The 17766-nt window shown below is 35.6% G+C and overlaps 1 protein-coding gene across 1 annotated transcript; it reads left to right on the forward strand.

The window, feature by feature from the left end:
- The first annotated feature begins 246 nt into the window (after positions 1-246).
- LOC131431760 (circadian clock-controlled protein daywake-like) lies at positions 247-1313 on the forward strand. The gene is made up of 3 exons (XM_058597635.1): positions 247-388; positions 462-833; positions 896-1313. Exons 1-3 carry the CDS (start codon positions 325-327, stop codon positions 1195-1197), a joined length of 738 nt encoding a protein of 245 aa, XP_058453618.1. The 5' UTR covers positions 247-324; the 3' UTR covers positions 1198-1313.
- The last annotated feature ends 16453 nt before the right edge of the window (positions 1314-17766 follow it).

The following is a 17766-nucleotide window of genomic DNA, read 5'->3' on the forward strand; positions in this document are numbered from 1 at the left end:
CTTGCGGTAGTAAACGACCTGCTGCCAGTGGGATGAAATTCCTCAGAGCGTATTTTCAGTTCGTACGGCAAGTTGCCCTGTCCTGCGGTCGTCTTTCACCTCTCATTACCGCACTGAAAACACTGAACTAATTGTTTCCCGACCCAATTACCGGGTTAACGATCGCTGTTCTGAGCTGCCAGCCCTAATACTGCTTCTAGCTGTGATGTGATGAGGTTTCGTTTCTCAGATTAAACCGTGTATAAGTTATATAAATCTCGGCTAAATCAGCTCACTTGATCCGCGACTGTTCAGTGATACATTCTAGTCTATCTGCCCGATAAAATGCGCTGGTTGGGAGTCGGTTTTGTGCTGATATTGAACTTGGCCGTGGGATTCAGCGTGCTACGTAAGTACCTGAAGTTGCAGGCAGTAGCTCTACAAGATACTAGTGCTCACCTTCAATTGGATTTATTTCACAGCTTCAACGCTGCAGGTATGCTCAATCAGTGACCCCAACCTGTCACAGTGTATCATCAACGTGGTCGATTCCTTGCGGCCAAATATAGCGTCCGGAAACTACGGGGACGGTCGGGTTGCACCCTCGCTGGATCCCTACTCGATAGCACAGATGGACGTAGACCACGGACCGAGCTTCAATGCCAAGTTGAAGAATGTCACCATCGAAGGCGTGAGGGATTTTGTGATCAAGAAACTGCGGCCCGATCTGTCCGAGAAGAGGTTCAACATCACTGCGAAATTGCCGAATCTGTTCGTTCGTGGGAAGTACAACTTGAACATGAATATCCTGTTGCTGAAAATTTCCGGTGATGGAAATTTCAACCTAACACTCGGTGAGATACTGCCGGATGATGATCCCGGATAGTAATTCAGAGATTAATCTGCTTCATTCCAGGCGACACCTTGGTCAGTTTGAAAATCCAATACTATCTGGACTCCAAGGATGGCAAGGATTACATGAAGTTCAAGCCGATCGACGTGCGGTTCAAGTTCGATAAAGCCGAGTTCTATCTGCAGAACTTGTTCAACGGCGATCCGGCTCTGGAAAAGATTGGCAACCAGGCGATCAACGCCAATCCACACCTCCTACTGGAAGAGGTTCGACCGTCCATCGAGGAGCACATGAAGGGATCGCTGACGCAAATTTCGAACATCGTCGTGCAAGGAGCCGAAGTGAAGGAACTGCTTCCACCGTAAGGTTGCACGTTGGACCGGGAAAGTTTTGGGATAAGTGTTCGGTTGTGAAAAGTGGAACTTTGTTGAAGTTTTTTTTTCCAATAAATTCAAAGGATTTTTGGTAATATCTAGTTTAATTGTATGAACTGTACTGAATCAATTTAAAAATTGCAAGCCAACACCTCTGGGATAATTTAGCATACTTCATTTTGTGATGCCGATCGTTCGATAGAGCGGCTAATTTGCACCCCAACAACAACAACAACAACAACCGTTAATCATCTTCATCTCTTCGATCAAATCTCGATCAGATAGTTTTACGCGAATGATTTGAAATAGGCTAATGATTTCCCAAGATTTCCAGCACAATGAAATGATCAACTTCGATCTAAAAAATCATCAGTTGTATGAACAGTTGAGAAGATAATGGATCGCTTCCAGTCATTCCAGTAGGTTGTAATCATTGCTGCCACTGGTCGACTACAAGTGAAATCAAGATCGCCGATTTACTCGTGTTTGGTAGACACATCTATTACAGCTTCAACCACAAGTTTACCTCGGTTTTTAAGGTTTGAATTTATGGTATGACCTTTGAATTCGTAATTTGTTCCCGGAAACTCTTTGAACATAAATCATACAGAAAAACAAATATTTTGCGTATTTATATGTCTCTTTTCGTTCACATATTTCGGTTAATTTTTTCATTAGGCCGTAAAAGCAAGTGACAGTTTCTCTTTGTTTACTTTCTCTACTATTAATTAGAAAGAGGTGTCCATGTTTAACAATCAACTTTTTGCATAAAATGATACCCCAAAACATTCGACTTTGAAACAGAATTGTGAAACCCAAGAAAATCTTTATAAGCATATCACAATAATAGAAAGAGAAAGTAAACAAAGAGAGACCGTCACTTGCTCTTACGGCCTTCTGAAAAATCAACCGAAATATTTGCAGCACAAAAACGAAAAAGAAATTACTATACAGTGTGGTATTTCCCTAATAACAGGTATCCATATCTGTTCAAGCACTCTACTCTCTCACTCTATCTTTCACTTACTGCCGATCAGACCGCCTACACGCTAACATCAACCTAGTCAATCTTATTGTAGGTTTCACCTAACTCAGCTCTTTAGTCTTGATTCTATTTTGAAGGTAAGTTAAGTTTTCATTTGAAATTAAAGTCTCAATTTTTAAAAATTCAACGCATTTTAGTTCAGTTTTACATCGACGGTGGCTTTCAATCAAATTGTCGATTCAAACGATTATTTCACATTACATTTAACATGTCGTGTAAGCTCCATTATTTTTTTCCTGTGTATGATTTGAATGGCTATTACTAGTATTCATAAACTGGAACAACATGTCAAAATTTGAGAACGGGTTTGAGTGAAATTTACTCAAGCTATAAGTTATTTTGCGTTTGATCGTACATTAGGGTTGAATTTTCGAACATTCAAGTGCATAGGGTCACGACTCTCTATTTCATCTGAGCTCCTATTTCCATCCCACCACTGTATGTCATAACTTTGAACGTGAATGTTCATTACGACCGAAGTAAAAAAAGTAAACAACCGTTTCTCAATTCACTATTGATTCTCTAAAAAATCTTTCTATACATTTGACGTATGTCGATATCAATGAAAATCAATCATCAATGCTACTGACGTCAATTGGCAATGTTTTCACCAATGTACCAAAGTATAAACAAAAGTGTATACGATGACTTACGACAAAATAGTTTTTCACGAAAAAGCAGATCTAGTATGATATTTTGAAAGTGAAACACTGCGACTTTCGCAAAAAAAACTTAACATACAGAAGCAAAACGACAACCATTGAAAAAAAAAACAAACCAATCACACTGTCTAATGTACGCGATCAAATTAGAAAGTACGACGTAAGTGTCGTACTAGTTGAAAAAAGGTTTATTTTCCGTCGCGAAACCATTATAAACACGTAAGCGTCTATGTAAATCGTTACTGTGAATTGATATAGCAGTAACATAGATGCTACAAGATTGAAACATACAATTTTTGCATTGATTTAGATAGCTATCGGTTGGTTCTCGCAACGCAATGATAGCGAAAATGCAACCTAGAAAACTTTTGTTGGCTTGAATATGGCGAACACACTATGGAGTCGCAAGAAGTGTATAAAACATAAATAGGACCAGGGTATTACTTTTTTTTTAAAACTACTTTTTGGCTTAAATAATGAAAAGCAGAATAGTCATTTTTGTTCTATGCACTATCATAAACATGAAGAAAACAATATGGAGATTGAACATCGATTGTGATAATATTATGATTCTCATGATATATGAATTTAAAATAATGAGAAATCACTCTACTTGAATTAATTTTGAGCATTCTGACCACAGGGTTATTTCGTTGTTTATTTTCTATATCTTCATAAACAAATCTTGATTGAAGGCGCATAAAAAAACCCTTCTTAATCCACCAAGTGGTGTTATAATGCCTTTCTCTTTCTTGAAAACAGTCTCATGAATTTTTTATCATTTTATAAAATAATCTCTGACACTAATTTAAGCTCAATTTTGAAGCCAATTAATTAAAATTAATTAATCAAAAAAAACCCTTATTAATCCAGTAAGTGGAATTTTCGTAGATCTTGAAAAATAACAGATAACACTTAATCTCGACGTTTCATGCAATATTAGGACTTTTGGCATCAAAAAATATGTTCGATTTCGGAAATATCATCTTATCTCCGGAATCAAAAGTCAAAGCCATTTGATCTTAGAACTTGATTAGTTCTAGAAGTTTCTTAAAATCGATTCAGCCATCTCTGAGAAAATTGAGCGGTAAAAATATCTTCGAAAAGTGCGCGCACACACACACAGACTCGTACGACGACGACGTACTCCGATCTCGTCGAACTGAGTCGAATGGTATATAACACTATGGGTCTCCGAGGCTCCGTTCGAAAGTCGGTTTTCCAGCAATTCTAATACTTTTTTATAAAGGCAGAAAGGAAATAGAAAAAAAGCGAGAGAAAAAAGAAAAATGAAGAAAGCAAATTGAATAAACGAAAATGGAAAGAAATAGATTTAAAAAAAAAAAATAGAAAAAGAAAAGGAATAATGAAGAAGGAGAAAAAAGAATTATTGATAGGAAAAGAGTCGATAAAAAATGAAAACAGGAAAAGGCAAAGCAAAGAAAAAAGTACGCGTAGAAAAAAAAGAAGCTGGAAAATAGAAAAGTGGAGGAAAAAAAGAAAATGAAAACGGAAGATGGAAAAAGAAACAAAGAGAAAGAAAAGGTAAGAAGGAAACATATAAAAAGATGAAGGAAAACGGGAAATATAAACGGAAAGAAAGAAAAAGAGGTAGAAGGAAATGGAAAAATACAAATATCAATATAAAAAGGAATATAAATATTGGAAAAATGAGGAAAAGAATCAGAAAACAAGCAGACATTCACAGCTTTACAAAAACTAAAAACTTGAGTACGAAAGTAGTAGATCGTCCTAATATTTTGGTTATTGAGAAAAGCAAGCCAGTACCGGCAAATTTTAAAATTCTACATATCGTTACATGAGCAGAAGTGTAAGTATTATGAACAAAATATTATTCGTCATGATGCAGAAATTGATGGAAGACAGAAGAGAGAAGACAGAAGACAGAAGACAGAAGACAGAAGACAGAAGACAGAAGACAGAAGACAGAAGACAGAAGACAGAAGACAGAAGACAGAAGACAGAAGACAGAAGACAGAAGACAGAAGACAGAAGACAGAAGACAGAAGACAGAAGACAGAAGACAGAAGACAGAAGACAGAAGACAGAAGACAGAAGACAGAAGACAGAAGACAGAAGACAGAAGACAGAAGACAGAAGACAGAAGACAGAAGACAGAAGACAGAAGACAGAAGACAGAAGACAGAAGACAGAAGACAGAAGACAGAAGACAGAAGACAGAAGACAGAAGACAGAAGACAGAAGACAGAAGACAGAAGACAGAAGACAGAAGACAGAAGACAGAAGACAGAAGACAGAAGACAGAAGACAGAAGACAGAAGACAGAAGACAGAAGACAGAAGACAGAAGACAGAAGACAGAAGACAGAAGACAGAAGACAGAAGACAGAAGACAGAAGACAGAAGACAGAAGACAGAAGACAGAAGACAGAAGACAGAAGACAGAAGACAGAAGACAGAAGACAGAAGATTATTTTACACATTTTCTCGGTTAAGCCGAAATGTTACATTCGTCGTTTTGAAAATTTTAAATGCTTATTTAAGTTTCTGTTACACTTTCCTGGGGAAAGAAAATAAGAAAATGGTTTTAAACCCTTCAGCGATCATGTTTTTTCCATTGAAAAATAAATTCACTTTCCAATTTAGGTGGAAACATTTTCGTCTCAAGTTTTACAGTTTGTCATATTTCTGAACATTTACTAATTGATTCGTCCCAAAACATGATCACTATTTCACAAAATTACACCACTATTCAATGTTGGATGACTTCGTAATTAGTAATGTTTACTTTTCACTTGTTTACCCAATGAATGAAAACTTTCAAAAACCTACTTTCGAGAAAAACGCGTTCATTGTCTATAAAATCGAGGAAAACAACTTATTACTTTAGGGAGCCCGTAGGGTCGAACACTCTCAAACAATCATGTATTTGCATTTGTATTTTGTTACAATAAAATATTGCAAGAATGTTTTGGCAAGTTTCTAAGTCATTCGAAGTAGAAATCTTGGGCCTGTGCGCTGAGCTCTTGCTTCTTCGCAGAATGAGAAAAGCATTGATAAAGACCCATAATTTCATTATAAGTTTCACAGAATATTCTTGAAATGTTTTACTATAAGAAAATATGAAGAAATAAATAAATGATTTTTCGAAAGTGTTAGACCCTACCCTACCCGACCCCACGAAGTAAAATACACTGGTGGCGTGATAAGACAGTTTTGGTTGGGTTGGTAATTTTCTCACGAAATTAAGTTTGGCGCGTCGGGATTCAAGCATGTAAACATAAACAAACGACCAGTTCAGATCGGGATTTCACTTCTAAGTTACTCCAGTTGTCGCGCAGCCTGGCGAATCTTTGGCACTATTTGAAAATCGTCGAAATATAGGAAATTGTACACACATCCGATTCTGTTCATGTCGTTGGAGGAAGGATTTGGCGGATCGCACTGTGGTATCTATTACAGTTATCATGGATAATGGAGTGATTGTGCTGTGGGTAGCATTTCAAATGCAGGTGATGAAAACGATTGAAACATCCCGGAACAAAACACTGAATTTCACTATCAATATTTTCGCAAACAGAGCCAACTCTAAATATTTTCATAAAAGCAACTCCCGGAATTTGTTTATGTTTTTTCTTCTTCACGTCTCTCTGTTATTCCAAAATAAAATGACAACCGCACTAACACATAGAAAACCTGTCTTAATCCACCTAGTGGTGTAATGATGCCTTTCTCATGTACATATAATATTGTGGTATTCTATTCAAAAATTTTCTCTTCGATTTTTGAAAGAAACCAAGTGATTGTTTATGTATAACATACAGAATAAAACAGTGCTTTGATTGCGTAAGCCATCCTTTAGAGAACGAAATGGGTTCACTATTATATGCACTTCCGGCACCGGAACCCGAAAACCGGTATAGTCAAAGTCGGTTCGTACGGCCACCAACTAACATGACACACAAACTCTTCTAGTACGCACTCTATAACTCCGGAACCGGAAGTCGGATCCGGATGAAATGCAGGAATTCCGTATGGGACCACGAGACCTTTCATTTTAATCCTAGTTTGTCAAAATCGGTTCAGCCATCTCCGAGAAAACCTAGTGAGATTATTTGACACATACACACACACATACATACACACACACACACACACACACAGACATTGCTCAGCTCGATGAACTGAGTCGAATGGTATATGACACTTGGCCCTCCGGGCCAATTTTCACTAGTCGGTTTTTCAAGTGATTGCACGGAACGACCGAAATTAGCTCTGCGCCTAATTCGTATTACTGTTTTTGAATTAGTTGATTTTAACAACAAAATTTCCAAAATAACTATAAAATTAGTTAAAATTGAGAATTTATTTGCTGAAAAAAACTCTTATTTTTAGAGAATGTGTTTAGTTGGCGAATATTCTGGACACAAACCAGCAATATCTCAATCCAACACGAAATTCTCATTGACAACTAATTTTGTTTTTAAAATCAGAAAATTTGTTTCTATTTATCTATCACCAGTTTATTAGCCACAAAATTCATGAGAAGTGTAAAAACAAAACAATCCAATAAAAAGCTAAAAGGGACAGTCTTGTTGAAACTGCTTGCAAATTGTTTAGATATTTACGCATGTGTTACGATATATCCATATATAAATTTATAAACCGGTATGTAAAAATGACGTAAACTGTTAGTGGAAAGTGTATTTATTCAGAATTTGTGCGCATTTAAAGCGATTGTGCGTAATAATGTTTTTACGCGGAACAGTGAATTGAGTTTCGAATGTTGCACTCTAATTGTACATGTCAAATGATGTTTTTTGTATCTTCCAACCTTCCGGACCACGCCGTTCGATGTACTACTTGTATTCGGTTTTTATTTTCCGAGTGCTCAGAGTTTTCAGTGAGAGAGTCGATTTCGCGAAGTCGAATGAAAAAAACAGCGATTTACAAGAAAAATGTTCAAAAAGAAGTTTATGTTTCGCTTATGTCTTTTTCTCCAATACAACATCGTATTTATACCTGCCAATATAGAAAAGACAACCGCGACTGAAATTTTTTTCGGTAGTAGTGTGCCATCTAGTGGCTAGTAGTCATTACGGTGCGTTATTTCGGCGACAGAGCGCCATATAGCTGCAAATTGCAGAAACCAATTCAACCATTTATGTTGGTTGAAAACAACGTTTTATCTCTCTAATTCAACTAAAAAATTAGTTGAATGGATATGAAGTGTGCCTTAGCTAAGAAATTACAATTGGTGAATTCAACTAAAAAAATAGCCATTTCAATAAATATTTTATTATTATCAAGAAAATTAGAATTAAAAAATCTAAATTAGCAAAAGTAAGATTTTTTTAGTTGTCTCAAAAAATAACTAACTAAAATCAGAAAATCAACTAATTTTTTCGCCAAAATGCTGATATCGGTCTTTCCGTGTGCATAACCTTTCTATATGAGAAAGGCAAAACGTGATCACCAGGGTATTTTACATCGTGACCCGACCCGTTGCGCTTTGAATTTTACCCGACATAAGAATGTGTGTGAAACTCTTTTGTTAATATTCGTTGTTTCAATTTGCAAACCCTGCCATTCGAAGAAATTGAGCACGCAACAATTTCAATGCAGTGCTCATTTGGCACATTGCCGCGAAACTGAATTACCAGTAGTGACACCTGCCAATGAAAAATGGAACCAAGAAAAGGAGGATACTTTCGAAAACTTTCATATCGGCAGTAGTGATTTGCAACATTTTTATCGTTTATTCAATAGTACAAATAGATATCAGCAATAAAAGTGATTACTACTACTTTTTTAGTGTTAACTACGATTAAACATGGAAAATCTTCAGAAATGTGTGAAATTGGGTAAGGTTAGGATTTTTCGGATCAACATTTTTACCTTTTTTTATATATATAAAAAATAGGTATAGAATTCGCTCAAACTTTCGAAAAATTTTCCGAGACCCGGAGGGCCGAATGTCGTATACCAATCGATTCAGCTCGACGAACTGAGCAAATGTCTGTGTGTGTGTGTCTGTATGTGTGTTGTCAACTAAGAGGTCGAGATCTCAGAGATGGCTGTACCGATTTTGATCAAACTAGTCGCAAATGAAAGGTCTCCCCGTCACCCAGAACGCTATTGAATGGTTTTGAGATCGGATGTTCACTTTTTGAGTTATACGAAGTTTTATGTCAACATTTTCAGTTTTTTGACAGTATCTGTCACAATTGACCTTGAAAACAGAATATGTTTTCGGACTTAGATTCCGCACGGAAATAGCTATCCAACAAGCCATAGATTGTTAAAATCCGTCCATTTTTAACGGAGATATCGATTTTTTTGTGTAAGCGACTTTTCCCCCATATTCCAGCAGTAGAAGTTCTGAGCGCTGTATGGCAAAGAAAGGCTTGGGAGCAACGTAAAACACTATTTTTCATACTGTTACATACAATAGTTTCTAAGTACCAAAAAGACTGTGAACAGCATTATTTTTCATGACATTTTGCCTCGGACCAATTTTAGCACGGTTCGTTTTTGGCAACATAATCGTTCGAATATGACATATTAGAAAGATGGCAGTACTTCCGAATTCTGAACAATTTCATAATTATATTGATTTAAACTGCTTACAGCAATAAATGCTGGAAGAACAAAACACCCATATACTATTTGAATCAGTTCGTCGAGATCAGCAAATGCGTATGTGACAAATAATTTCACTCAATTTTTTACCTTATTTTCGAAGATGACTCAACCGTTTTCTACAAACTCAGATTCATATGAAAATTCGTATGCTCCTAAACAAGGTTCCTGAATTATGTTTGGATCCGACTTCTGGCTCCGGAACTTCAGGATGACATGTGAAACGAAATTAAAATTGTGTAACTTATTTTCCTCGTAGATGGCTGAACCGATCTAAGATTCAAATGATATCTAAGAATTATCTAAGATTTGCTGATTTGAATAGTCGACAACCAAATAAACTTGTTTCAGTTTTAGTGGTATTCAGTTTTCGATTTGGAAGGCACTCAACAATTCAACTCGTACTACGATTTCTCAAAGATGTCTATACTGATTTTTAAACATATTGAAGCAAATGTAAACTAATCAGGTGAATTTGTCTGACTTCGGCTACACCGATTTTCGAATTCCGGCTCCAGTATCGAATCGTTTCTCAAAGCTCAATCGTTTTCTCAAATAAAGCCAAATCGAATTTCAGAAAAAAATTCATATTAAAATAAACTAAAATAATTAATTTTATTCAATGCTGACTTCCGATTCTGGAATTACAGGAGGATGAATTTTTAAAATTCAAACCGATATAGAAGATGATAATCCCGAAAAGCTTGAAAGTTGGACTCAAAACTATTGCAATTTATTCGTCATATGGCCATACGAATCGGTTTGGTTTATGCTGGTTTCTGAATACCGGCTCTGGAAGTACCTTAAATTACCGTAAATTCTAAAGTGGAGCTCACTTCGACATATCATGAAAAGTTTAATCGATTGTAACCTTTTTAGATAAAGTAATGAGTGATTAAAATGTCAAATTGCAGCTTAAAACGACGGTCATTAAAATAATGTCATGAAAACCGAAGAATATTCATGAAAAAAACACATGCGGATTGATAAAAAAAGGTATCATCTCACTGATAGGTGGATTAAGCACGTTTTTATATATATAAAAAAAGGTAAAACGTGCTTAATCCACCTAGTAGTGAGATGATACCTTTTTTTAGCAATCCGCATGTGTTTTTGTATGAATATCCTCCGGTGTTTCTAGTTTTCATGACATTATTTTAATGGCAGTTTGAAATTTCAATCACGCATTATTACCCTGCAAATTTTGGCACTGCAAGTCAGATCGAAATGAGAAATTTTATGAAACCTTAAAATTATTCCTTTGAGTCCAGACGTGTGTCAATCGACTAAGCATTCCATGAGATGTTCCACTTTAGAGTTTTTGGTCATTGTTTACGGCACTTCCAGAACCGGTATTCAGAGACCAGCATAACACAAAACGGTTCGTATGGCGATGCAATAAATGACCAAAAAAATTTATATAGTTTCGAGCCCAACTTTGAAGATTTTATTGTATCGTCATCTTCTTTGACGGTTTGAATTTCGAAAACGTATCACCTGTAATTCCAGAATCGAAAGTCGGTATCGAATAAAATTCACCAATTTTATGTGGGACCATGATTCTTTTAATTTGAATTGGAAGTTTTGCTCTTCTTTGAGAAAACGGTTAAACTCCTCTATTCCGAATACTTTTGCAACCGGAATTCGGAAATCGGTGTAGTATGAAACAAAAATTTAAAACACCGTTAGGTTAACATAACTTTGCACTAAACTATTCGTAATTATAAGCCATAAAATAATAGAAAGATAGTACGGAAGTCGAGATGCAATCAGAGATCACGCTGTCCAAGCTATCTAGACATGCGTATCTTTTTCCGGAAAAAGTTTCAACACAGCTGACTGTGTTCATCTCCAGTATCTAACTGATACCGTCATCCATGCACATTGTTTTACACGCTATTACATGTTATATTTTCTCATCGTAATGTTAAAAAGAAAATATTAAACGTTGCCATCGTGATGGCAACATTTAATTTTCCTTAAATGTTTTTGTTCCTGAGTTTCACAATCCTCAAGTTTTATGATTTAGTCGAATCTTGATATTAAATTTCTTCTGTGGAATTTGACCATTCTGTTTCAATAGACTTTGCAGTGCTACGACTGTTGATAGTCTACTGACACCCAACAAATTCTATGCTGCTAACTGAATTATCTTTTTTTTTTATTCGGGGGATAATATGGTACATATTTCACAGAATATATATCATTTTACTCAAAATCGGTGGCCTAATTTTATCATTCTTTACTAATTGTGAAAATTTGCGGAGTAAAATAGATCACTTTTCTACTTGTTTCTCATTGATTAGCAGCTAATAGCTGATAGCTACTGACCGGCTGAATGTGATCTAGAAAGCTTTCAGTCGATAACCTGAAAAAGCTCCAGTGGATAAGTTGTGCTAAGCTTTTGAGCAACTTTTAATAGACACGTGATGATAGAATAAGACTGTCGCTAGTGTTGTTGGCGTGACTTTTAGCTATGGAAATCGTTTAACTCTAACTTTTTTTTAAAAAGGGTGATATGAACCGCAGGAAAATTCGGACAAAAAAACGCATAACTTTGAAAATTCGTATAAATAAAACGCATAACAATTTTTGTTTCGTCATATGAAAGGATCTGGTGTTACCTTGAGAAAAATTTTCGTCAAATAGAAAATAGAAAAAGTTTATTTTTTTCAATTACCGAATCTTTACATTTCGTGCATTTCTAAGACAAAACAAGAAAACCAAATAATTTTTCAAATTCGTATTAACATGTCGCATATAAAGTGGTTTGAGTGTGCTTTTAACTGTTTAGCGAGCAACGAAAGTAATGAATAATAGTCATTCAGGGGTTTTGGTACCTCATTTGTACCGGTTTGTGTGAAAGCGCACATGACTAATTTCAATTATTTTACGTTTCGCGTTCAGCTCATCAGCGCATTAAAATAAAATTGAAAAAAAGTGAATAGAAGTTTTATAATTTCAATTTATTTCCATTACAATTTCAGTAGTTCAAGAAGATCGGTATTTAATTTTTTTGTTTCGACCGAATAAACCTGACGTCAACATTCGAGATGAACGACTGCCGGAATTTAATATGAACCAGAAGAGAAAGATCTTTCAAGCAATCCCAGAAATGGCTAACAAGTCATCTGATTTCACGTTCTTCGATTTGGATAATGCTTTGCATACGTTTTCAGTATTGTAAAGAATTTATTTTTGACGGTTAAAAAGACCGATTCGATTCAAAATTTTCTAAGATACATACATTTTTGCATGCTTTTTCTTCAAATCAATGCAATTCAAAAACTTTTTTTTTTTTTGAAATCTTTAAAAAAATTTTGGAAAATCAAGTGAGCGCTTGAAATATTATAAATTGAAAAATATCCAATGATTTTTCTAGAACTAGAAATCATCTGAAAAATTGAAACTAAGCAATAATAAACCTAATACCAAAATCAACATTTCATATAATTTTTTTGTGTGTCTATCTTGAGAACGGTTACTTGGAGAAGATATGTCATGTTTCAATACCTATTTTACATCAAGAAATTGAAGATTGGCAAATGCCTCTAAATTGATCCAATTTGAACAAGGTTTTTTTTAACAAATATTTTTACACCAAATTAACACCTTTATTTATTAGGTTTAAATACAATATCGCATCTTTAATTCAATATTTCTAAATTAGTTTTAAAATTCTACAAGAATCTTGAAACTTTTGAATTAGGATATATTCATTTAGAGGTAAACCTAATTTTGTGCTTAAAGACTGTCCCAGAAAGTATGGGTGCAACCAAAAACCGCTGCCATTTCGCAATGGTTCAGAATCTGTCAATTTTCATGGCTGCGTTCTATTGTTTACACTCTTCTCTAACCACTTGTGCAGTTGTTTATTCGTTTTCATTAGTTTGTTTCGAAATGCGAGAACTTTCATCAGAACAACGTCGAAAAATTGTGTACAAATGTTGCACAGAACGCGGACTGTCACTGAGAAAGATAGCAAAAATGGAAGGAGAAAGTGAAAAAGCCGTGCGAAATGCAAAAATGCAGGAAGTTCGGTGAGGATAACACCTTTGAGGATAAAATGAAAACGGATCGAAAAGAAAGGTCCTATCAACCCTCAGTTGGATAAACGTATACTGAAGGCGTTCGAGCAGAAGAAGGAGGTTTCAGTTCGGGATGTGGCCAAAAAAGTGGGCACTTCGAAGTCAGATGTTCTTCGTGCTAAAGAACGTTTGAATCTTCGAACCTATAAGAAGCAGAAACAACCAAAACGTAGTCCGAAACAAGAAACATCGATCAGGCCGAGGGTTCGAAAGCTGTACAATACGATTCCTGCTGGAAATTTGAACTGCATAATCATGGAAGACGAAACCTACGTGAAACTCGATTACAAATCCTTGCCGGGACCACAATATTATACGGTGCGAGAAGGGCAAGTATTAAACCAGTCCGAGACATCGATTGAAGTGGACAAATTTGGTAAGAAAGTTATGGTTTGGCAAGCAATTTGTAGCTGGGGTAAGATTTCGAAACCCTTCATCACAACTGCTTCAATGAACAGCGAAATATACATCAAGGAATGTTTACAAAAACAACTTCTACCCATGATTCGAAGCCACAAGGATCCTGTTGTCTTCTGGCCAGATCTGGCTTCTTGCCACTACTCGAAATCAACGGTAGAATGGTATACTACCAAAAATGTCACTTTCGTCCCAAAAGACCCGCAAATTGCCCACAACTTCGACCAATTGAGGAATTTTGGGCATTAACGAAGGCACATCTTAGGAAACATGTCTCGGCAGCCGAAACCATTCAACAGTCCGGAAAAAGATTGGAAAAAAGTGTCAAAACTTATCGCCAAGAAGTCTGTGCGGAATTTAACGAGAATCGTTCGCAAGAAGGTGCGCCAGCTAGTCTGCAATGGCTAAGTAGCAAATGTTGAGAATAATATTCTGTTATTGTAGTCTAATATTATCAGTATATCGAATAAAATTTGAATATCTAACACTTGGGAATTATTTACAGCGAAATCAAAGTGCGTCCATACTATCTGGGACAGTCTTTATTTTGACCAGCCTCAGCCGGTACAGCCACCTGTTGGAAAACGGCGGAAGCAAAGTTGTACGCCTGATAACGATCCTTACTTCCCAAGTAGATCTGCATTCGGACGTGGCCGACGTCGGTATTGATCAGCATTCAGGGTGAAGCTACGTGCTATTCCCAAGCAAGTTGCTTCAGAAAAAAAAAACATTTTGCAAGCTTAAATGGTTCTGATCAGTAACGGAGTAGTAACTATGCTAATTCTAATTGTGCCGTTTATCTTCAAATCGTTGTAACTCGAAGATTTTTAACTGCACAAAAATGGTGTCTAAGAAGAAGTTATGGAAAATCAAAGTGAACACTCAAACACAATATAGCCTAAATCAAAAGTTTCATGATTTTTCTGGAATATGAACACTAACTTAGAAAAAGGAAATTAAAAAACGGCATCATTAGTTTGTATTTAAACCTAATACATAAAGGTGTTAATTTGGTGTAAATTAGTTAAAAAAAACCTAGTTAAAGTTGAAGAAGTTGCTGATAAACCAATTTGGAGGCATTTGCCAATCTTCAATTTCTTCACGCAAAATAGGTATTTAAACATGATATCTCTCCTTCAAGTAACCGTTTTCGAGATATCTAGACAAAGACACAAATGAAATTTGCATTAAATGTTGATTTAGGTATTAGGTTTAAAATAAAAATCATAGAAGCATATTCGCTTGATTTCATTTTTTTGTTGTTAATTTCTAGTTCTTGAAATCATTGGAATTTTTTTCAGGGTATAAGTGCTCACTTGATTTTCCAGCATTTCTTTATAGATATCATCATTTGAATAAATTAATAGTTTTTGAGTCACATTGATTTGAAGCAAGTGCATGCGAAAATTCATATCCCTTTTTACACGGAAAAACCGAAAACAGCTAATTTAGATTTATTATTTTCCATTTTCATCAATTATGATAAAATATTAGTTGAAATGGCTATTCATTTTTTAGTTGAATTCATCAATTGTGTTGTCATTTCTTAACTAAGGCACACTCCATTTCCATGCAACTAATTTTTTAGTTTAGTTAGAAAAATAGAATGTTATTTTCAACCAACATAAATGGTTGAATTGGCTACTTCTATCGACAGACATATGGCGCACCATCACCGAAAAAAAAAAAACGTTTAAACTGTAATGACTACTAGGCACTAGATGGCACACTACTACCGAAAAGAATTTTTCAGTCGCGGTTGTCTTTTCTATATTGGCAGGTATAAATACAATAGCTACTTCCCGTGTTGTATTGATGGAAAAGACATAAACGAAACATAAATTTCTTTGTTTTAATGACTGTCTTCTAAATTCGACTCAAAGAAAACGACTCTCCAACCGAACACTAGTAGTACTCCGGACGGCGTAGCCCGAGCGAAACATACCATGAAATAACAAGAAGCCACCGCATCATTGCAACTTTATATATCGGTTTAAGAATTTTAATATGGATATATCGTAACACATGCGAAAAACAGTAAAACAATTTTCAAGCAGTTACAATAAGACTATCATTTTTAGCTTTTCAATAGATTGTTTGCTTTGGCACTTCTAATGAGTGTTTGGCTAATAAACTTGTTAATAAAACCAATTTCATTTTTGTTTTCGTTGTGCTGTCTTTCAGCAGTGATGGCAGTGAGGTGCAGAGCTAATTTCGGTCGTTCCGTGTAAAAAAATTAGAAAATCTTGAATCGAATCGGTCTCTCTAAAGACTGTTCCAGAAAGTATGGACGCAACATAAAAACCGCTGCCATTTCGCAATGGTTCAGAATCTGTCAATTTTAATTTTTATTTTGTTCACGCATTGAAGAAAACAAAAACCAACAAAACACAACCGAGTCCATCAGCACCAATCGCGTAGAATAAACCAGAATCACGGTGCGCCTACGAATGTCTGCTACTGGTGTGTGATTTTGGTAAAACATGATACTGCGGTTGAGAAAAATCTTATCTATTTGACAATAAGTGTGACCGAAATTGATTCCATATACCATTCCAATCAGTTCGTTGAGTACGCAAAATGTCTGTGTGTATGCAACATGATTGCGTATTCACTTTTCTCGGACATGACTAAACCGATTTTCTCAACTTTAAAATCAAATAAAAAATTTAAGGATTCCATGGGAAATCTTAGAATTTCAAATTCATCCGGTTCTAGAGCTACAAGATGACTAGTGTAAAATTTGAATTTCTGATAACTGACACACAATCCTCAGATAAAGCGTGACCACTTTTCACAAACTTAGGTCTTATGGTTCCATACAAAACTTTAGTATTTCATCCGGATTGGACTTTCGGTACCGGAAATACAGGGTCACTTAAAGTGGCGAAGAGAAAAACGGTAAAAAATTTCTAAACCGAGATCGAAACTATTCCAATCGTTTGTCATTGTAAGTGAACGGCCTATCAAATTAACTCCGGCTGTCCTCGCTTCCGTTTTTTTCGATTCCAGAAGCACCGAAAATAGTGTTCAAATTCCCCAAATTGGAACTCAGTCTAGGTTCTCAGAGAGGGTTTGACTGATCTCCACGAACTTAGGTTCAACCATACCTTTAAACACCTGTATCGATGTCGTTTCATACATCTTTTTATAATATATTAGAGGTTGGAAATGACACAAAAATTTTAAAGTTGGAGTTTTTGAAGTCGGCAGTCGAAAGGATAGTATTAAGGTTGTGAAGGAAATACGACAGAAATCAGTAATAGATAGATTGCTTAGTAATTTCAGATCACTAACCAAATTCTTGCAAAGATTTTTCGCAGTGTCCTTTCGCTCTTTAGTTCGATAAATTTCTCCATTCTCACCAGGATCGAATAATCAGCGATAAACTGGTTCGAAATTTTTGCAAATTTTATTTCATAATTTATTGTGAGAGTATCATTACAGTACCGTATAGTATAGTACACTATAGCAAAATATAGTCTATCTAACATCTTTCTGGTAAAACTCGGATACCACGCTGGAAAAATTCTTATTCTTGATGGTTTATTGATGGTTTCGTAGTTTTCGAAACTGCTCCTACAAGCCATACGCGATGAGTTGTTGGAGCAAATGACAATCGGATAGAGCAATGTCTGGTAAATATGGCGAATGGGGTAGAACTTTTCCTTGGAGTGTTTACAAATAAACTTTTACGACTTTCGAAACATTTAAATTTAGCCGGA

The sequence above is a fragment of the Malaya genurostris genome, chromosome 2 (assembly GCF_030247185.1).
Source record: "Malaya genurostris strain Urasoe2022 chromosome 2, Malgen_1.1, whole genome shotgun sequence".
Lineage (NCBI taxonomy): Eukaryota > Metazoa > Arthropoda > Insecta > Diptera > Culicidae > Malaya > Malaya genurostris.